The sequence below is a fragment of the Dendrobates tinctorius genome, unplaced genomic scaffold (genome assembly GCF_039654945.1).
Source record: "Dendrobates tinctorius isolate UK_male_01 unplaced genomic scaffold, ASM3965494v1 ptg000086l, whole genome shotgun sequence".
Classification (NCBI taxonomy): Eukaryota; Metazoa; Chordata; class Amphibia; order Anura; family Dendrobatidae; genus Dendrobates; species Dendrobates tinctorius.
In genome coordinates, this window is record NW_027361754.1 from 29,526,151 (window position 1) to 29,549,658 (window position 23,508).

General features: G+C 45.3%; 1 protein-coding gene across 3 annotated transcripts in view; it reads right to left on the bottom strand.

Moving 5' to 3' along the window:
- Positions 1–394: 394 nt before the first annotated feature.
- Positions 395–23,508, bottom strand: part of SMIM35 (small integral membrane protein 35) — a 53,953-nt gene continuing 30,839 nt past the window's right edge. For all 3 annotated transcript variants that reach the window (XM_073585252.1, XM_073585251.1, XM_073585250.1), the window contains 3 exons: positions 8,213–8,323; positions 6,233–6,266; positions 395–984 (listed from right to left, as the gene is read on the bottom strand). In XM_073585252.1, coding sequence (XP_073441353.1) covers positions 867–984; positions 6,233–6,266; positions 8,213–8,323 — 263 coding nt within the window. In that variant the 3' untranslated portion in view covers positions 395–866. The remainder of the gene's footprint in view (positions 985–6,232; positions 6,267–8,212; positions 8,324–23,508) is intronic.

Sequence of the window (23,508 nt, forward strand, 5' to 3'; positions counted from 1 at the left end):
CTTATACTAAACAGTCTGCAGTCATCCAAGCAAAAATAACATTGCTTCTTTGAGCTTGAATGAACCGTGGAACGCTGCAGCCAAACAGTAATTTTTTTCCACCTTTTTGGGACACAAAACATGGGGTTGTCCCAAAGTGGACAACACCTTTAAGCTTTTTGCCTGTCAAGAGCTTCATGTAATGAACATTACATCTGATGGGATCAAAAATAACTCAGATTCAGGCGCTTTAACCCCTTTAAATAAAAAGATTGATAGCAAAGAAATGTATAAACCTTCTAATAGTCCAATATATTAATAAAGTGCCTAGATGGCACACTTTTGCCTACTATATGTAGTCGTTTTTTTAACTGAATAGAAAATCTTTTAAATACAAAAGATGCAAAAGAAAAAATTACAGCAACTTTTTTTTAATTAAAATGATGGGAATAAAGTTATATATGTAAGTGCAGACGTATGGCAGAACACTTCAGATGTCTATGCTTTGCATATAAAGTGAATGGAGAATTACTGTCACCTGCCCCCCTGCCAAAAACTGGATGGAAAGCATAGTTCCTCAATGACAGTACAGGACAGTACTCGGCATGGAATCGGGGTTTCCCCCTATCACCCCCAAGTTGCTGGGTCCTTGGGTATTGCCGGATTACTCAACCCCCCGTGTGTCCATCACATGACTCCAGCTCATCTGATCCGTTCTCACAGACTTGCGTTGTGATCTTGTACTATTGCTGGTTAACCAGGACATGTTCACTTCTACTTTTTACAATGAGTGTGCAGGACCAGTTTTTAGTAAGGACTTTAGATAAAAGAGAAGGTAGCAATGTATTCGCTCATGTCGTCACCATGTCTCTATTTATCACCTGCTCCTAGACTTCGCTGTCCTGGAATTGAGAATAATGGTAACCAGACATGGGACCATGCGCGTGCATTGTGCCGCTGACGGTAAAGGGAGGTGCCAGCTCCAGGTCCATGGACTTCAGCTGTCTGCAGGGAAAAGGACACAAGCAATAATAAGAACACAATTATACCATTTGTAACTGCAGAATAAATGTTGTTATTTATTACTCTACCCAGCTCACAACAATCGAAAAAATGTAGTCAGATTCCAGAAACCTCCCAAACCGCATCCATAATCCAGCATCACCATCATGCCTTTGTCCCATACTGTTATTGATTTATCCACAAAAACAACTTTTTTTTGCCATTGTCAAGCTTATGCAAATTCTCTCAGACTTGTGTACCAGGACTTGTCAGGTCTCAGACGCTCTAGTCACAACCTCCTTGAGAATGATTGACATTTTCCACCCGGCCCACATAATCTCAAAGGTGATCAAAATCTTGCTCATTTTCAGGACTTCATTTCTAGCTTTGCTGTGTCTGCCAACTGGTTAGAACATGGCGACACTCAGGGGCAGATATATCATTGGTGCAACCAGTGCAGTGGAAGAGGGGCCCAAGAGGTAAGACGGCCCATTTCTACATGCAAAGCATGTGTAATTGTGCATTATGATGAGCTATTGGGTTGAAAAGGGCTCATATATTGTTCTTGCACAGTTGCTACCTACCTGCCTGTTGTGCTTGGTGCCAATATTGTTACAGACCACTCCTGCTGGCGATTAAGTGGCTTCTGCTGATGTCACGTTGACGGAGCAAGCTGCTTGTCTTCTATTTTGCTCTGTTGACAGGACGTGACTGCCGACATCATGGTGATTGCCTAATTACAGGAAGCATGACGTCAGCAGTCACGCCCTGTCAACAGAGCAACCTGAAAGAGGAAGAGCTGCTCTTTTGACGTTCAACAGCTAAATCGTCGGCGGGAGCAGTCGGTAACAGTTCTGTGCCGGTGCAAGGTAGAACAGGCAGATCCTGGATAAACCCTTTAATTATACCAAATCCAGGAAGACTTAAATGGAGTGCTGGTTGAGAATACATCCTGCCATTCCATTCAAAGTTTGTGGCACTGAGTGACATAGATGACCACCTCCAAGTATTCTTCATGAATTGGATTCACAGCAGAACATATGTTGGGAGAACACAGCTTTCCAGGAGGTTTCTGCAGGTTTTCTCTGGCACTAAGCCCTGTTTCACACATCCGTTTTTTGTGTCCGCCAAACGGATCCGTTTCCGTTTTCTGCCGCTAACAAATGCTAACGGATCTGTTTGGATCCGTTTTTTTGACGGATCCGCGGTAGCCGTTCATGCAAGTCTATGGAGAAAAAAAACAGATCCGCCAAAAACATGGAGGATCCGTTTTTTAACGGAAAACGACGGATTTGGACTGATTTAAAAAAACAGAAGTGTGATCCAGGCCTAAGAGAGTTTCCAAGTCTTCTAGGAGTCAGGGAACTTTCCAAATAATAGAGTTTGCCCACCTGTACCTCTTCTTATTGCGTCTCAGGAGTTATTGGAATCATTAATATACAGCTCTAGCAAAAAGAGACCACTGCAAAATTTTCAATTTGTCTGATTTTTCTCTTTATAGGTATATTTTTGAGTAAAATGTAAATTGCTCTTTTATTCTATAAACTACTGACAACGTCTTTGAATTTCCAAGCACTAAATTTTGTATTTATTTTCAGAAAATGAGAAATGGTCAAAATAACAAAAAAAATGCAGTGCTTGCAGACCTCAAATAATGCTAAGAAAGCAAGTTCATAATCATTTAGAAACAATAACACTAATGTTTTAACTTAGGAAGAGTTCAGAAATCAATATTTTGTGGAATAACCATGATTTTTAATCACAGCTTTCATGCGTCTTGGCATGCTTTCCACCAGTCTTTCACACTGCTTTTGGGTGACCTTATGCCACTCCTGGTACAAAAATCTAGCATGTATAGAAAAAAACAATGAGCAAGAAGCCCCAGCCAGCTCACTGACAGCCTGTGGTGCTCGGAACTCCATCTGGACAGGACATATAGTATCCAATGAAATGTGAAGAAAAAATGTTCCAGCTCCTTAAAATTAAGACATCTTTATTGATCCATAAAATTGATAAATTTGGCAAATCCACTACAGTGAAAGTGTACACCAAGCATACAGCGACGTGTTTCATTCTCAAGGGACTTTTTCACAGCTCAGCTTTTACAGTGAAAAAGTTCCTTGAGAACGAAACGCGTCGCTGTATGCTTGGTGTACACTTTCATTTTACCAATTTTATGGATCAATAAAGATGTCTTAATTTTAAGGAGCTGGAACATTTTTTCTTTACAAAAATGTAAGCAGTTCTTCTTTGTTTGGTGGCTTGTGACTATCCATCTTCCTCTTGATTACATTCCAGAGGTTTTCAATGGGGTTCAGGTCTGGAGATTTGGCTGGCCAAGACAGGGATTTGATGTGGTGGTCCTTCATCCACACATTGATTGACCTAGCCAGTGTCAGACTGAAGAACATTGGGCCCACCAGAGAATTTGATTCTGAAGGCCCACCTTTCTCCCCCACTAAAGAGCCCCATAGCAACTGCAAGGTTTACACTATGAACGCTCCTGAAGTAGAAGCCAGGGCCCACCGGAGGATTCTCCAGGTCTCTGGTGGGCCAGTCCAACCCTGCCTAGCTGTGTGGCATGGTGCATTGTCCTGCTGGAAAAAACAGTCCTCAGAGTTGGGGAACATTGCCTGAGCAGAGGGAATCAACTGTTTTTCCATGATAACCTTGTATACGGCTTGATTCATATGTCCTTCGCAAAGATTAACCTGCCCAATTCCAGCCTTGCTGAAGCATCCCTAGATCATCACCGATCCGCCACCAAATTTCACAGTGAGTGCAAGACACTGTGCCTTGTACGCCTTTCCAGGTCTAACCATTGTACGCCTGTCTAACCATTAGACGACCAGGTGTTGGGTAAAGCTGAAAATTAGACTCATCAGCAGGTAGGGACTGGGGCTGAAATTCAGCCCTGGAATTTGAAATTACGCAGGCCCATGTTGTCCCCATCCCCAAGCACCAGATGCGATATTTTACTAGTATTACCTGGATGGAGGAAAGGAAGATTTACTATAAGACCGATGTTTCTATTAATACCCATGGCCTGCTGGGGTAAGTGACGGAGTCATCAACTTTGTACTCCATCACAACTCTTAATAGTATGGGTGTCTTGAGAACACCGATTCTGTTAGCAACATAGCAGACAAGGCAGCCTATGACCAGATAGGCCCTTCTGGCATTTGCCAGAATTGCCGATGGCCAGTCCAGCCCTGCTCACCAGAGAAGATTACCTTACTCCTGTAATGACCGGAGGTCCGAATAAGATCCAGTGGGTCACAAACCGAGACTGAGGCAGAAATCCCAAAACAGTCTTTTACTCAAACAGCAGATGAAGTAGAACTTAGTATATGGAAGAAACAGATTGAATACCCTTATACAGTACACTCACTCAGCCAGAGCTGAAATCACTAGGCCAATCCAAGGTTCCCTGAAGAGTGTATTACACAGTGATTTGTAATAAATTTGCCTATCAGAAAGGTCAATTCAGGTACTCAGATAACTGGTGTAAATGGAATGTAGTGATATCAAGGGACCCCCTGGAATGGCACACTGAGTATAACCTATACAAACCTACAATAACAATACATATAAATATAATACAAAGGTCCTTAAGCGCTTCAACTAGGGATACCCGGGTATTTAGGACTGTGGTACCTTTAACCTGAGGTGAGTCTCCTCTCAGGCATATAGATTGCATAGGCTGCAGCCAGTCTCAAGTCTTTGGCACCAATCAGTTGCAGCAACACAAGGTTCCTTGTCTTGTCAGCTGGTGCCGAGCCCAAACACCGGGGACTTATAGTTTTGTACCCTCAAGATGCCGTCTCTCCTCCTGTAGTCCTCACAAATTCTCCTAGAAGCAATACGCCTGTTTCTGTATAAAATGTCTGTCCAATATTGCTTCCCAGCTCATCACAACAGGGACTCCACAGAGCTCCAAAGTCACACAGCTCTCAGGTATGCTCAGTCTTTGTTCCACAGCAAGGTCTCAGGCTCCCAAGATGAAGGGTTGCACTGCACAGTTTCTTACAGCATTCAATCTCTTTGCTTTTCCAAACTGCTCCACACACACAGTGTCTCTCAGGGCAGTCTCTCTTCTCCTCCTAGAAGCTTCCCTTACAGCTCTAGACAGCTGACACTAGGCCCCACCCCCAGCACACACAGCTTCCCGGGCACTCGCAGCACCTGCTCTTAGCTGCAGCAGGCAAACACCACAGGATCCTAGTGGTCTCCTGGTGTAATCACAGTTCACTCTCTAACACTCCAGTCCTCTATGGTCTAATCTTTATGGTCTTTGGCAAACTTCAGCCTGGCTCTCTTTTGCTTCTCATTGATAAAAGGCTTTTCTCTAGCTTTACATGTCTTGAGCCCTGCCTCTAGGAGACTGTTACAAACTGTTCTTGCCATGGACCCGTGGAAGCGCTCGAGTAGCGTGAAACGGCCGTAGTCAGCCATTTGACACACTCTCCTTCACATCTCCGACGTGACATGTAATTCAGTGTCAATAAACATTCATCATTATCCCGCAGAGTGCGACCTTTTTCTCTTGGCAACTTAAATAAGATTTAGTTCAGGTGATCACCTAATCAGAAGCACATTAAGAAGAATGAGGTGTAATCTGGTTGGAATTCAACTGACACCGGAATGGAATGGCTGTCAGACATGGAGAGAAGCTGAATTTTAAAAAACTGTGCAGTGGTCTCTTAATTTTTGCCAGAGCTGTATATCAGTCAAGGTGGTGATATTGGTATCACTTAATACAAGTATAACTAAAAACGTGTTAATTGTTGGTCCCACCACTGATTCCGAATGCTCTTGACCGTTACATGCAACGTTACCGTTTTTGTTTTCTAAACCTTTATGGTATGTGCACACCAGACATATATTCATTATGCATCTCCCTTAGCAGAAAAGTCAGAGATATCCATAGATGTCAATACAGCTGCAGAATTCCTTTTAGACACAGTGTGATGAATTAGGAAAATTTCACCATTGGAAACTGAAAATTCGCAGTATAAATTGACATGCAGGCTGCAGCAGATCTATTAATCTTTACACCACCGATATTCCATTGTGGATTTTTACACAGTGCGTGGAAGAGATTATGTAACATTTCATCCGCAATGCGGATACTGTAATCAGCAGCGCATTTTCAGTCCACAATTCCAGCACGAATATACCTGTTATATACTAAGCAGCTGTCATAACCAAGTTTAATTTGATGGAAAGTTTGAGCCGTCGCCTCACTTACCGAATGTTGTAAAGATTGAAGACGAAACTTGTCTCTAAAAATGAAAGCAAAAATTAAATCAGTGTTTATGTCGATTAACCTTTAGCATATACAGTAAGGAGGGGGGTATCGGCACCATGTGAGTGAAATATCACGCACACCACAAAGCCGTTTGACAAGAGGCTCTTTCTTGCAGTTTCTTTTTTACTGTTTATTTTGGTTTGTGTGATTTTACAATCAGACACTGAACATCGTTGTGCACGGTTGGATATAATTTCATAAAATGGTGGTCCTGCGCTGCTCACTTGGGGGCCACACTGATGACCCACCTACCAGGACATGTACCGCAGTGGACTAACTTTAACCTTATGGGACCCCAATGCAAACGCAGAAACGGGATCCCCAATTATTCCAAATCTAAAATTAGTCTTTTTATATAGTCCAAAATGACTTTTTGGGCCCCTTAGGCTCTCAGACCCGGGTGTGTTTGCAACCTCTGCATCTTTTGTAGTTACACCGCTGCACAATCGGCAGGTATCATGTACATGGTCTATAATGACATGGGTCCACGTGTTCTGGCAGATATACACCGATATAACATCATGAAAGCCAACCATTGAAAGGCGCAGAAGTGATAACCCCTTTAAAAGGGACCCAACCTGTTTTTTGTTGATTTTTTTTTTTTACCAGTATTCACATATTTTACCAAAACAACCCCAACTGAATTGGCTGAATTGCTGCAGATTGGCTCTGTTAATATCTGCAATGGATCACAGTAGCGGGCAAATGGATCTGATTTATCAAATTTTGTCCACATGCTGCAAATTCTGCCATGTAGGTATTAAATAAAAAAATCTATATCATGTCTGGGATTTTTTTTTGTGCAGATTTTCACTGCATCTTCACCCTTTTCAACCTAGTAGCAGGTGATATGTGCTCTGTGAATCATCAGCAAAATCATCTGCAGATTTTTCTGCTGCTTGCATATTTACGGTAGACAAATCTGCCACATATGGAGCTACCCTGAACGTTTTCACCATTTAGGCTATGTGCCCACGCTAGCGTTTTTAAACGCTCAGGAAAAGGATCCCCTTCCCAGAAAACGCGCGTCTTTTTCCATGCGTTTTTTGCGCGATTTTTGACGCGTTTTTTGACACGCGATTTCTGGGATCATTGGGGATGGCTAAAAACGCTCAGCAATGCGAGAATTAATGAGCATGCTGCGTTTTTAGCCGCTAAGCGATTCCTGAGCGGTTAAAAACGCATGCATTGGCACAAAAAGCCAAAAACGCATGCTAATTAATTTGATGCATCTTTTAAGCGTTTCTGCAGCGTCTGATCCGGCTCAAACGCTGCGGAAACGCAAAACAAAACGCATCGTGGGCACACAGCCTAAAAGGGTTTTTTACAAGTTACACTTGTTTTTTTAAGGCATTGTTTTATTAAAAATAACCAAATGGTCCCTACTTAACCCCTTCCGCCCCAGCGCTGCCTCTGGTTTTTGTTGACACAGCTGAAAATAGGATGCAGCTAATAAAGCACTTGACTAATGCAGTCAATCCTTTAGCTTGGCATAACTACTGAGCCCAGTGATTGGCGGCAGCGGTCACATGCAGTAGTCATGATATCATCGTCTCAAGACTGGAGGCGTCACTAGAGGTTGGGTATGAATAATTCAGTATGCCTTTAAGATAAAAAAGAGGCCTGGAAAACCCTGTTAAGAACCTATGTATTATTGTAGAGGCAATTCTAAAATGGACTGCAGTGCAAAAGGGTGCGATCGGTGGTCGTTTAAAGCAAGTGTCGGCACGTCTAAATGTGCCCTTAAACTCTGCGAGAGTGACACTTGTCAGGATTCCCGTCACTGTTGCCCATAGCAACAAATCACATTGCACCTTTCATTTCCCCCAAGCTGTTTATAAAATGAAAGCTGAGCTCTGATTGGTTTCTATGGGCAACACAGTTTTGATAATTTAGGCCTGCTGAAACATTTATACTCACCATAGCAACAACGTCCGCTCTGATACCAACGAATCAAGATGTACAGGGCCGTGGCGCCAAGCATCACTGTCAAACTACTGCCCAACACAACACCTAGCGCATCCACCATGGCTACGGGAGAGAGGGGAGATAACAATTACTATATGACCGAGCCAAACTACCTGACAGGCATAAACCTCAAAATAAAATCAATAACAAGGCCCACATCTGCAATGTTTGTCTAAAATGCTGGCACGTTTTTGCCCCTTCAGGTTCCCCAATCCTGATGCCCCTACTATCATTGCATCCCTACAGCCAGGGCCGGCTCCAAGTATATGAGGGGCCCCTGAAACCACAGAGCACCAGGGGCCCCTCTTCGCTTTTTATATTTCCTCCTCACATTCCTATAGCTATGTTTTTTAGCTTTTGCTCTATATGAGCTGTAGTTTTTTATAATTACCATGCTAAGGTCCGTACAACTTTCTTTTTATTTCATTTTTTAGATTTTTTTTATTTTTGGCGAAAAACATACAGGATAAATATTATAAGAATTTATCAGTTCACATAGAGCAAAAATGTTGATTTTTAACATGTAATTTTTTTTAAGTTCAAGGAAACGGGAGTTCATATGAACTGATATATACAGTACTGTGCAAACGTTTTAGGCAGGTGTGGAAAAAATGCAGAAAAATATGAATGATTTAAAAAATAAAAGTATTAATAAGGTATTTTTATCAATTAACAAAACGCAACATGATTAAACAAAAGAGAAATCTAAATCCCATCACTATTTGGTGATCGCCCGTCACCTTCATTAATTTTTTTAGGTTCTTGCACACAACTTTTGAAGGAGCTCAGCTAGGACTTTGGAGAGCTGACCCCAGGTCTTCCATGTATGGGGCTTGTGCAGATTCTTCATGTGATCCCAGACAGACTGGATGATGTGAGATAAGGGCTCCGGGGTCAGGTCATCACTTCCAGGACTCCTTGTTTTTTATTCTTTGCACTGAAGATCGTTTAGAGCCAATCTCTGATGTATTACATGATGGCTAGATATCGGCCTGTATCTCTTAGCATTGAGGACACCATTAATCCTGACCAAATTCCCAACTCCATATGCTGAATTGCAGCCCTAAACTTGCCAGACCCTCTGCAAGGCCGGAGTCACACTTGCGAGTCTCTCGCATCAACACCATGCACTGCCGCCGGCAATTGAGTCGGAGTGTGCGGCTGCATGTATTTCTATGCTGCCGCACACTCCAGTCCCGAATGCCGGCAGCAGCGCCGGGTATTGATGCAAGAGACTCGAGCCAGTTTCTCGCATCACATTTGTAAGTGGGTACAGAGACTGATTGATCCCCTACCCTTCCTGAACATGTTCTCTGTAAAGCTGCTATATTTGGTATTATAATACTGCTGTATAGTGCAATATATATATATATATATATACACAGTATATATATATATATATATATATATATATATATATATATATATATATAAAGATATATATATATTGTATTGTGTAGATAGGGAAAGTGTAGTGATAGGAATAGCCCACTAGAGGGGGCATTGTAGGACAGCAATAGGAATAGGATCTTAGAATAGAATAGGAATTAGTTAAGATTGGAGGGGCCAACTGGGATAAATTAGTAAGCTTCCTGGTTTTCAGTCAGTAGGGCCTGGTAGCCCGGACAGGGCAGTTGAGCCCTGTAATGTTACGTTCAAGTAAAGGAGCCCAGCTCGTCCAGGGCCTAGGAGTAACATTTGTCAGAGAAGCCAAGGAATACAGGGCAGCTTTGTCATGATGGCGGTCAGTTACTTAGGAAGACATCTGCATGTCTGGAGCTAAACGGACCGGGAACTCCTACAGTTAGTCAGACAGGTCATACAGAATGCTGATGTACCAGGGACAACGGTGTGACCCTGCAATATTCCTGGAGAAGTGAGGGACAGCACAGGGACAGAAAATGTTGTGTCTTGTGAAGTATCTTGTGCTGCTCCTAAATGTGAACTGGACGAGCTGAGAATGGAACTAAGTAAAATCGTTTGTTTTAAGCTGGAATTTGACTCTGTTTCTATTTGTGTGGAACCCCAAGAAAGAAATCCCCAGTTGACCAGAGAGGATCCAGATGGACAGGAGAGTGGACAAAAAGGTACGCTACCACTGGGACATTATGTGTTTGTGACGGAGGGCCAGGGAGCAACAGCAACCCCATTGAGAGTCACGACTACAGCCCTAGTCCCCCTCACACTCGCAAGTGTGACTCCGGCCTTAGGAAGAAAACCGGGCTGCGGGTACCTGTACAGGGCCAGGTCCAAAAGTATCGAGGTTCACATTGAACAGCAGGGGGTGCGGGGAATATAAAGAGGACTGAGCACAGGAACGGGTCAGACTCGGCAGGAAAGTGACAGGAGAAGGTTGACTGCTCTAGCTGACAACTCCACGCTATTGAGATATTGTCTGACCCTGCTCTTGTGGACAGTCCAATCATGCCTGTAGTGACTGATAAGCTGATTTGCTGCATTCCTAGAGACTATCCCAGAGAACCGTCCACTACCGCGGTCTGTGAGCGGACACACGGCTCGTGTTCGGCGCCATCGCTGAGGAATCCACACAAAGGACTGTTTCTACAACCCAGCGCACTCAAGCCAGCCAGGACCGGATCCATCAGCATCGTTGGAAGGCAGTGCTTTTCGTTTCTCTGTAATAGAGCCAGAAACTTTGTTTACAATCTGCGACGCCGTCAGAAGATTTTCCAGCCTTTCCTCTGCAAAGACTGCAAGCGATAAGTTAACCCGTTTTCTTTACATATCTTTCTATCGTGCATGGTGGTTGTGTTTAGTGGAGTTTTCCTTGTTTAGCTTCCTCTACAGTAAAACTCTGCTAACCCCTTGTAGCAATATGTTATATGTTGATGTGGCCTCTAGGGGTCTCACTACTTTGATATGTGTACTATAGAGTGTAAGAACTTGTTGGTTAGTTGTTGTTAGCAGACATCTTGTAATGGAGGAATGTATCACAAGTCTCATGTAATAAACAAGCCTGGAGATACCCAAGGAGTGTGATCCTTGACCGGAAATACATAACAGAACATGGTGGCAGCTGGGCACAGAACCTGCAAATCCTCAGAGCTTCTGTGAGGCTGGGACTGTACAGAGGATCACAGAGAATCACAGCACCTGTAAGTACAGACTCCCTGACATTACTGCAAAATGGAGACTGGTCTGAGGCCCCCTCAGGGACTGGATGTGACTTCATGTAATTTGTCCCAGACTTGGAGACATTGGAAGGAAGAGTTTGCACTGTATGTGGATCTCACAGTGGCCCCCACTGATGACAAATGAAAAGTGAAGCTGTTTTATTACCTTATTGGGGAAAATAGCAGAGAATTAGCCCACACCTTACTCCCAGACACAGACAACCTCCTGCTAGCAGATATTGTGCAGGCATTTGATAAACACTGTGACCCAAAGAAGAATGAGACAGTGGAAATATATAACTTTTTCACAAGACATCAGGAGGATGGTGAAAATGTGGACAGATATCTGACAGAGCTGAGGAGGCTGGCAACAACATGTGGTTTTGGAGAGATCAGGGACAGTCTAATCAAAGACAGAATGGTGTGTGGCATGAGACAGTCATCTCAAAGAAAGATTACTGAGAGGAAGACATGACTTTAGAGAAATGCATGCAAATCTGCAGGGCTGCTGAACTGACAAAACACAGCCTGAAGATGATGGCAGGCACCACTGATAATGATGATGATAAGGTACATGCAGTATCTATGAAAGGAAAGACAAGACCAAGCTCCCCTATAAGCACTGTCCACTGCAAGTATTGTGGGAAAAGACATGAGAGAGACAAAACCAAGTGTTCAGCATATGGTGAAACCTGCAGATTGTGTGGAAAGAACAATCATTTCTCAGCTGTCTGCAGGCAAGGAACAGGCAAACAGTACAGACAGCTCCACCAGACACTGACAGTGCAGAGGACATTATGGGTCACCCTCCCAGGGCTGTGGGGTACTCGGTACCTGGCCCGATGAGCTTCAATTGGAGATGTCACGGCAGCTGGGACCCGGCCCGTGGCCCTGGGCGCCCATTGTAAACAAGGGAAAGTTTATGAATGATTCGTGACGCCACCTGTGGTGTTTGGCAATACAGATGTAAGCCGACGCTGCAGACAGATCCTCTGGGACAGATGGTGAGGTGCAGCAATGATGTTATAGCCCTCCACAGGCAGGGCTGTAGTCCCAGGGCAGAGTAGGTGAAATGACACTTAGATAGTGTAGTGTCGGGCGCAATGGATGTAGCGGTGCTGGGCGTGTTGGCGCAGGAATAAGTGGAGGACACCAGGGCATGTAGTTCCAAAGCTTTACTCACAGTCTGTTGCAGGTACAGGTGCCCGCATCCGTGCCGTGTCCTCCGGGTCAGGAGCTCAGCCAACTTCCAGGCAAGATGAAGTACTCCTTTCCAACACTCCGCCAACATATGTGCCTTTTCTGAACGTCTCCTCTTATAGCGCCTTTGAATGAAGTACTCCTAGTACTGAGTTACACTGGAGTTCCTCCTATCAGATGTTCCTATGAACTCTACTTGTACGGCAGACAGCTGTAGCCTGCTTCGGGGACACCTTCTACCTAGTCACGGCTCACTATCGTTGCTGTTGTGCCCCCAAGTCTGGTGTGGGAATAAAGTGGTCACTACATTAGTTCTATTCCTCCGGTGTCTGCTGCAGGACCATTAGTATCCATACAACCTCGGGGACCGGACCCCGGCCTTGCGCTTAGAACTTGGGAAGGGTTCTCTCTTCCAACCCTGATCCTTAGTCCTCCTATTCTCCTTACGTTCCGTACTAATCCTTCTTTCCAATGGAGAATCAAGCTTCCTTTTTCTGTCTCTTTCCTGTGCCAGCAGACCCAGATCACTGTGGCCTGCTGCAGCACTTACTTCTTCCATCCCTCTCCCGGGGATCTTCTCTGTCTCGCTCTCTGTCCTTCTACATCCTCACTCACTGACTGAAAGAATGACTGACTGACTGACTCAACTCTTCCCGCTCTTTTATGTAAACTCAGCTCCACCCACCTCCCAGCACATTTCGTGTTCCAAGCAGGGAGCCACCAAGGGGTGCTATGCTACACTCCAAGCAGGGAGCCGCCAAAGATGCTTTGCTACATTACTTTGTGGTGTGGGGTGCAGGTGTTGGAGTGTGGTCAGGTGTCTCCACCTAACCTGAATGGTGGGGCACCACACCTCAGGAGGAGGTGCAGCACCTCCGCGGCGACCGAACCCCCAGGGGCACCACAATTACATGGCTACAACTGCAGCCTGCAGAAGAGAAAGTCAATGTAGTCAGGCAGTCAGTAGGCAAGGATGCCAAGCAGCTTTATGCAACATTCTTGTTGGATGAGAAACCCATTAGATTTCAGCTGGATTGTGGAGAAAACTGCAATATAATTCCATCTGCTCTGCTGAGCAAACAGGTTTCTATTGAGCCAACTGACAAGGTACTGGTGATGTACAACAAAAGTGTTCTGAAACCGATGGGGACATGTAAGCACAAAATACGGAACCCATTTAACAGAAAGAGTTATAGAGTTGAATTTACCGTGTTGCGTGGTGGTAACCATGTACCATTATTGGGAGTAAAAGCTGTTCAGGCAATGGACTTAATAAAAGTACAGTCAAAGAATATTATGTCTGTTGAAGCTTCCCAGGATATACCAAATCCCAAACTAAATGCAGAGCACAACTTGGATATTCAGAAAATAAAAACGAAGTATGCTGCTTTATTTGAAGGTGATGGGTGCTTTGAAGGTAAATATAGGCTAGAAATTGAAAACACCATGCAGCCTACCCGATTACCTACAAGGAGAGTGCCTGTAGCTTTAATGCAACCGCTGAAAGTAGAACTGCAACATTTACAGAGAAGAGGCATGATAGCACCAGTCCAGTAGAGCACAGATTGGATCAGCAGTTTGGTCATAGTGCAGAAACCATCTGGCAAGTTAAGAATATGCATTGATCCTAAGCCACTCAACAAGGCGCTGAAAAGAAATCATTACCCCATGCCGAAATTAAATGATGTTCTACCAGATCTATCAAAAGCTAAAATATTTTCTGTATGTGGTGTGAAAAATGGATTTTGGCATGTGGCACTGAATGAAGAATCAAGTTTATTGACAACATTTTCTTCACCATTTGGACGTTTTAAATGGCTGAGAATGCCCATGGGACTAAAACCTGCTCCAGAGGTGTTCCAGCAGACGTTAATGCAGGCTTTGGAAGGACTTCCTGGAGTGAAGACAATAGCAGATGATATACTAATAGTGGGAGAAGGTGAAGATATGGAATCTGCAATCAAGGATCACGATCAGAAGATGATACAATTTTTGGACAGATGCAGAGCAAAACACATAAAGCTGAACTTGGACAAATTCAAACTGAAAATGACAGAAGTGGCCTATATTGGACATCGTCTGACTTCAAACGGTGTAAAAGTGGATCCTGAAAAGGTGAGAGCAATTCAAGATTTGCCTACCCCTACTGATGTTTGTGGAGTACAACGATTTTTGGGCATGGTAAATTATCTCTCCAAATTTTGCAGTCATCTATCAGACATGTGTGAGCCACTGAGACAGCTAACCCACAAAGATGTGCTCTGGGAATGGAAGGAAATCCAGGAGACTGCTTTCCAATCAGTAAAGAAAGCTATTGCAGATGCGGCAACACTAAAGTATTTCGATCCAGATCAAGAAGTAGTGGTACAATGTGATGCTTCAGAAAAAGGCCTTGGAGCTACATTAATGCAGAACAAACAGCCACTCACATTTGCAAGGAGAGCCCTTACAACAACAGAGCAGGGATATGCTCAGATTGAGAAGGAACTACTGGCTGTGGTATTTGGGTTGGAGAAGTTTCACCAATACACCTATGGTCGACGGGTAAGAGTACAGTCGGATCACAAACCCTTGGAGAGCATTACAAAGAAACCACTACTGAATGCCCCAAAGAGACTACAGCGCATGCTGTTACGACTTCAGTAATATGATTTTGACATCGGGTACTGTCCAGGAAAAGACTTACTGATTGCAGATATGCTAAGCAGAGCTTACCTTCCTATCACAAATGATGAGGAGAAAGACATTGAAATGTGTAACTATCTTGCAGTGTCAAAAGAAAAGTTGAAGAAAATCCAGACTTTCACAGAGAAGGATAAAAGTCTCCAGAGTTTAAAGACTGTCATCTTGCAGGGCTGGCCAAAATACAAGCAACATGCTCCAAGGGAAGTTTCACCATTCTTCCACATAAGAGATGAATTGTCAGTGCAGCAAGGAATCATCTTTAAAGGAGACAGGGCGGTTATACCAGAAGTTCTCAGAAGAGACATACAGAAAACATTGCACTCTTCCCAATTAGGCATGGAAGGATGTCTACGTCGAGCGCGAGAATCTGTTTATTGGCCAGGTATGAATGACCACATTAAAAATTATATACCACAATGTGAAATATGTGCATCCTGCAGTGATAAACAACCAAAGGAGACATTGCAACCACATGAAATTCCACATAGGACATGGTCAAAAATAGGAACGGACTTGATCACATGGAATGACAAAGAATACCTGATTACAGTGGACTATTTCTCTAACTTTTGGGAGGTTGATTTGTTGCAGGACACAAGGGCGGGAACAATGATTTTGCCAGGTATGGCATTCCAGATGTCGTTTTCTCGGACAATGCGACGCAGTTTACTTCAGAAGAGTTCAAAACCTTCAGCAAGAAATGGGAATTTGAACACCAGACGTCTTCTCCCAGATATCCTCAGAGTAATGGGAAAGCAGAGTCAGCAGTAAAAACAGCCAAAAGACTCATGCAGAAAGCAAAATAAGCAGGTACTGATGTATATCTGTCTATACTGGATCATAGAAATGTGGCGCCCCTGAGGCTCAGTCGCCACAGAGGTACTGCACCTTCTCCTAAGGTGTAGTGCCCCACCATCCGGGTAAGTTGGGAACTCCTTTCCACACTCCAACACTCGCACCCCACACAACAGGGTAGTTCTGCACAACCACATTGCGGCTCTGTGCTTGGAGAGTAGCAGAGCACCTTTGGTGGTTCCCTGCTTGGAACACTGGACGTGCTGGGAGGTGGGTGGAGTTAAGAAACAAAAGAGTGGGAAAGTGTAGGATGACAGGACAGTCTGAGGTCAGTCTGACAGAAGGTCAATTGAGTAGGAAGTCACTCGGACGGGAGTGAGGATCCCTGGAAGAAGGGATGGAGGAAGGAGTGCTGCAGCTGCCTCAGTGACCTGAGCCAGCTGGCACGGGAAAGGAAAGAAGGTGGAAAGATGTAGAACTGAACCCTAAGCTTCCATAAGAAAGAGAGATTTGTACGGAACGAAGGAGTAGAGAGAACAGAGAGGACGTGGGTTGGAAGAGGAACCCTGCCTATAGGTTCTCAGCGCAAGGCCGGGGCCCGGTCCCCGAGGTTGTATGGACACTTATGGTTCTGCAGCAGACACCGGTCGAGTAGTTGGCTGTAAATGCACTACTCCCATCTAGGACTTGGGGCACAACAGCAACTGTATAGAGAGCCGGGACTCAGGAGAAGGGAGTCCCCGAAGCAGGCTACAGCTGTCTGCCGTACAAGTAGAGTTCTTGGGAACATCAGTCAGGAGGAACTCCAGTGTAACTCAGTACTAGGAGATCTTCACACTTTAAGGCGCTATAGAGGAGTTGTTCAGAAAGGTACATGTTGGCGGAGTGCTGGAGAGGAGAGTCCTAACTTGCCCGGGGGTTGATTGAGTCTCTGACCCGGAGGACACGGCCTGGAGGCAGGCACCCGTGTGTGTGTACAACGGACTGTGAGTAAAGCTTTGGAGCTACAAGCCCCGGTGTCCTCCATTCATTTGTGCGCTAACACCTTCAGCCCCGCTGTGGCTGGGTACCATTCTCTACACTGCCTGCGCCTCTCCTCTTCCATTACAACTACACTGCCCAGGGGCTACAGCTTCACCTGTGGGGAGCTACACCATCTAGGCTGCAACACACCACCAGCCGCAGAGGATCTGCATGCATCGGCCTAACATCCCACTTGCCGAACACCACAGGTGGCGTCACGAACTATTAATTTAAACTACATTACAGACCACCCTTGATTTGGGCGCCCAGGGCCACGGTCCGGGTCACCGCTGCTGTGACACGTCCCCCTGACGCCGGCCCGGTACCGAGTACTCCCGCTGCCCTGGGAGGGCGACCCAACTTGGCGTCACGAACAGGATGACGAGACCCGATGCCATCGGGTTCTGTGTGCGTGAAGTTTGTTGGACTTTACTCTTTTGAAAATGTGCAGAAGACCTAATTTAATAGACTGTAAAATGGACATTAGAAATGGCCGCTGGTGCGGAGAAGAGGGGCGTGAAGAGATGGGAGGTCCTAGGAAAAGACCGCGAAGAGTCTTGGGCCTCCCCTGCCTGGATTACTATGTGAAGGCAACGTGTCCCACCCCCCGAGGGGTTCGTATACTGGCTTGGCATGGAGGCGCTGGAAGAAGATGCCGCCCCCGGAAGGAGGGGCAGAAGAAGCCAGTGGCGGGAAAGGGGCCGAGGCAGGAAGAAGAACGCCAGAACACCATGCTGGAAAGAGAAAGGAAGACAGAAGAACGGGGGGAGGAGAAGCCACTCGCCCCCAGGCCGCCCCTGCGGAGGCTACGACCGCTGATCCATCCTCAGCAGCGTCCGCCACCACCTCACAACCGATATTGCCACTGGGTGAGCCCCGTCCGGAGGAGATATATGAGGGCCCTAGAACAGAACAGAGGGCCGGGACCGCGTCTCCGTCTGGACCGGGCGCGGTTGCACCAGACTCCACCGACGACCCCGGCAGAAGCCGGCCGTGCCCCTGCCCGACTTCAGCTGCGGTCCATCCCGTCAAGAACTCTGGGAGTTGCAGCCGCTGCTGTCCACCACCAGGTACCGGAGCCGGAACCGCGGCTGGGAGCGCCAGGTACGATTACCGCTCCAGGCCTGACCCTAGCTTTTGGAGCAGAACCCACGAATAGGGGTGGCCCGATTGACCTCCGCCAGCGACCCCCGACTGTCACGTTGTTAGCTGAGGTCCCGATGGACACGGAAGAGTCAGACCCAGAGGAGTCAGCGACAACACCGGCAGAATCACCGACCGCGGCCAAGGTACCATTGGTGGTAGCGGATATGCCGTCTCCGCAAGCGGTTGATGTTTCCATGGCCCTTTCCATTACCCCAACCAGTCCTTATTTCACCCATTGGGAGGCAGAGTATATGCGTTTAGCAAGAAACCAGCGACAGGATGAGGACATTCCAAGTACCACATCTGGTAGCAGTTCCATTACAGCTTCCAGAGCCCCAGGAGGGGATCAGCATCTCGTTACCCAGGAGGGTATTCAGCACCGTTGTGCCTTTTTGTTCTTATATCATGGTTTAGTTTGTTTTTCCAGAGTTGCCCTGTTTTGATTGGCAGCGTTTCTACATTTGGAACTGAGGAGATCATGAACGCTGTATGCTCCAAAACTGTTATTGTAAATAGTTGCGCCTCTTTAGGTGCCCTCTCTTGGTTTTACATAAGGACACTTTTCGAAGATAGAAGTCTACCTCAAAGGACACTGCAAGAAATCCCGGCTGGGAGCGGTGTCCAGCACTTACAAGAATTATTGAATGTTTTAATGTTAAGTATTTGATAATGTTGTGTCTTATAGAGTAAATATCTTTTATATATAGAATTAGGAATGTTTTAATGAAGCAGTGAGAGATTTGAATAAAGAATTGAAAATGACAGGTGACGGACCAGGTATTTGCGGTTGACGTCCTAAGTCTAGAAGAGACAGTGAAAGTGATAAAGAAAATGAAGAGTATTGAAGTAATAGAGCGTAATCAAGTAAATTTTGCACTTTTGACTTAGAATTTTAGATAGGTAAATAGGAATTGTTTGCAACGTTAAAGAAACAGTGCCTCTCATATTGGGAAGTTATAGTATAAGAAATGTTGTTCAGCATTGAAAAATTTTGTATGTTCCTGTACTGTCAACTTTGCCTTGCAGCCCACGGACGTGCTGTGTTTAACGGGGGGGTATGTGGCGCCCCTGAGGATCAGTCGCCACAGAGGTACTGCACCTTCTCCTAAGGTGTAGTGCCCGACCATCCGGGTAAATTGGGAACTCCTTTCCACACTCCAACACTCGCACCCCACACAACAGGGTAGTTCTGCACAACCACATTGCGGCTCTGTGCTTGGAGAGTAGCAGAGCACCTTTGGTGGTTCCCTGCTTGGAACACTGGATGTGCTGGGAGGAGGGTGGAGTTAAGAAACATAAAAGAGTGGGAAAGCGTAGGATGACAGAACAGTCTGAGGTCAGTCTGACAGAAGGTCAGTTGAGTAGGAAGTCACTCGGACAGGAGTGAGGATCCCTGGAAGAAGGGATGGAGGAAGGAGTGCTGAAGCTGTCTCATTGACCTGAGCCAGCTGGCACGGGAAAGGAAAGAAGGTGGAAAGATAAGAAAGAGAGATTTGTACGGAACGAAGGAGTAAAGAGAACAGAGAGGACGTGGGTTGGAAGAGGAACCCTGCCTATAGGTTCTTAGCGCAAGGCCGGGCCCCAGTCCCCGAGGTTGTATGGACACTTATGGTTCTGCAGCAGACACCGGTCGAGTAGTTGGCTGTAAATGCACTACTCCCATCTAGGACTTGGGGCACAACAGCAACTGTATAGAGAGCCGGGTCCCCGAAGCAGGCTACAGCTGTCTGCCGTAGAAGTAGAGTTCTTGGGAACATCAGTCAGGAGGAACTCCAGTGTAACTCAGTACTAGGAGATCTTCATACTTTAAGGCGCTATAGAGGAGTCGTTCAGAAAGGTACATGTTGGCGGAGTGCTGGAGAGGAGAGTCCTAACTTGCCCGGGGGTTGATTGAGTCTCTGACCCGGAGGACACGGCCCGGAGGCAGGCACCCGTGTGTGTGTACAACGGACTGTGAGTAAAGCTTTGGAACTACAAGCCCCGGTGTCCTCCATTCATTTGTGCGCTAACACCTTCAGCCCCGCTGTGGCTGGGTACCATTCTCTACACTGCCTGCGCCTCTCCTCTTCCATTACAACTACACTGCCCAGGGGCTACAGCTTCACCTGTGGGGAGCTACACCATCTAGGCTGCAACACACCACCAGCCCCAGAGGATCTGCATGCAGCGTCGGCCTAACATCCCACTTGCCGAACACCACAGGTGGCGTCACAAGCTATTAATTTAAAATACATTACAGACCACCCTTGATTTGGGCGCCCAGGACCACGGTCCGGGTCACCGCTGCTGTGACACGTCCCCCTGACGCCGGCCCGGTACCGAGTACTCACGCTGCCCTGGGAGGGCGACCCAGAAACACACCCACTCAAGGCCTAGACAGCAATCCGGCACAGAGGCTCATGAGTAGGCGTACAAAGACACTCTTACCAGCTGCTAGTCATCTGTTAAAGCCAAAGTTGCTGGGAAACTTCAAAGCTAAATTACAGAAGAATCAAGATAGGCAAGCTTTCTATTACAATAAATCTGCAAATCATCTGCCTGAGCTCCAGAGAAATGACAACATTCAGCTGCAGCCAAGCAGCTCGTTTGACAAACACTGACAAAAGGCAAAAGTTGTCCAGAAACTAGGACCTCGGTCCTATGAAATCCTAACAGAGGAAGGAAGAAGACTAAGGAGAAATCGGAGATATCTGAGGAAATCACAAGAAAGAGATAATTCATTTTCATGGCCTTTTGAGCAGTATCCTGACACCCAAGACAACGAGGCAGCAAGTACAAGTCAAGTACCAACAGTGACAGCTGACCATCAGTGTGAGGATTCTGGCCAGAGACAGACAATATCAGAAGGCATATTACCAGAATCAGAAGAACTACCAGATGTAGGCAGTGACACATCTTATGTTACTAGAGCTGGCAGAATTATCAGAAAGCCGGCGCACCTCAAGGATTATATCTAACTGGACTTATTATGTTATAGCTCTAACTTGGCCATGGTATACATTGTTTATTAATTTTATTGTTCTTTCAGTTAAAAGAGAAAGGATGTAGCAATATGTTATATGTTGATGTGACCTCTAGGGGTCTCACTACTTTGATGTGTGTGCTATACATTAGAGTGTAAGAACTTGTTGGTTAGTTGTTGTTAGCAGACATCTTGTAATGGAGGAATGTATCACAAGTCTCATGTAATAAACAAGCCTGGAGATATCCAAGGAGTGTGATCCTTGATCGGAAATACATAACAGAACACCCCTTCTCTGTCTCCAGCTCTCCTCTGCATCCAATGAACTTCTCTTCTTACAACTGTTCTTGAAGACCCTCATTATTGTGCAGCTCTCCAGCCTTCCGGCAAACTGTCTTCTGCTACAGCCACACATTTCACATTTTACTCATCAGTCTAGAGCACCTGCTGCCATATTTCTGTATCCTTATGAAGCATACCCACAAACTGCAGTAGACCATGACAATGCCATCTCTACCCCATTTCCAACCTCTTTAATGCCACTGCCAGAATTGACAGCTGCATCTAAGGGGTTAAACTGCAGCAATCAGAGCAAACAGCTGTTAGACCTAGGTTTCATTTTTCATATTTATAAGGCTATGTTCACACTAGGCGTATTTTCAGCTTTTTTATGCTTTTTTTTTAAGGCAAATTTTCAGCTGCATTTTACAGTACCAGCAAAGTCGTTTAGATTTCAGAAATCTCATGCGCACAGCTTGTTTTTTTGTATCAGTATTTTGTGCCTTTGCTTGGTTTTTGCAGAATAGATCATGCTCTTTCTTTCAGCGCTTTTTCAGCATTTTTTCAGTATTTTTCATCCATTGAAAGTAATGGGTGGTGAAAAAAACGCTGAAAAAAATGCAAACATCAGTTGTTTTTGCTGCGTTTTTTGTGCCAAAACCAATTTTGTTGTTTTTAACTAAACTTTATCAGCATGCACAAGAGACAAATGTAGCATGATAAAAAAGCAGTAAAACACAAAAAAGAAAAAGCAAGCAAAACCCATTTTTTTCTGCAGCTTCTTTACTACCAAGAGAGCAGTATTTTGCTCCAGAAAAAAACAACTGAAATAACGTCTAGTGTGAACATAGGTTCATACAGCTCTTGACTGTGCGCCATACATGCAGTGTGCAAAAGGGCAAGTGGACCCCCCAGAATCAGAGGGCCCCCACAGTTACCTGGATTTTCCAGGTGCCCACCATGCCCAGAGATACCCTGATGATTTACCATATACACACTACTATGAATACCCTAACATACAACATGCAGTGGTCATTTGCAGGCAGCCATGCAGATGCACGGCTTAGGGCTCATACTAAAATGCGAGAAACTAGGACGAGTCTCGCACCTCAATATCCAGTTCTGCCACTGGCACTCAGATCGGAGCGTTCAGCTGCATGTATTTCTATGCAGCTGAACGCTCCGATCCGAGTGCCGGCAGCAGTACCGGGTATTGACGTGTGAGTTTCTCGCATGTGGGTATGAGCCTTTAGTCAGTAACTAGGATTTATTGCCATATTATAAAGTCATCATACGTTGTAGATATTTTACGGATTCCTGCGGACGATCCTTCACAACTGCAGAAAGAAGTTATACAGAGTAATTTCCATCCCTATTAAGCTGTCATTGTCATCAGGAAGCACTTTGTGATATTGTCGGAGTTGAAATTCTGCTCCCTCGGGTCGATCTCGGGAACTAATTAATATAAAGAGTGCCGTATGGTCCCAGGACATGCATAGAGATCTGTGGATATATCTGTGCAGCAGGCAGATGGTTTATATCAGCTACACAACTCTTTATTACAATTTAGCTCAGACAAGTACACGGAGAATTTATATTTTGTAGGTCCATCTTTGCCATTCATGTGACATCCATTTTTCATATCTCTGCGCGACTGTTGTCTTAAGGGCAGAAACACGGCAATCACTGTCCACACCCTTACAGCTGTCAAACTGAATGTTGTCATGCATTTTTGTACATGCATTGTGATATGTGAAGTGTGAACTATGTCATGCGCTTCTAGGAATGTATGTAATAATGCATAGTGTTTTAGGCAATGGCACTGCTGTGTAGGAACTGTGAAGGTACTGCATAGTGTGAGTAAGGTATACTCCAGCACAAGTATAGGGTGAACACAGGATAGGAGATGGTTTAGTGTTTAGTTTAAAGGTAGGTAGTGACTGTAGGTACATTAGGACTAGATAAAGTTAATGTTTGGGACTAGGCCAGATTGGAAGGGGGTTGGGTAAGTAAAAAGGGAACCA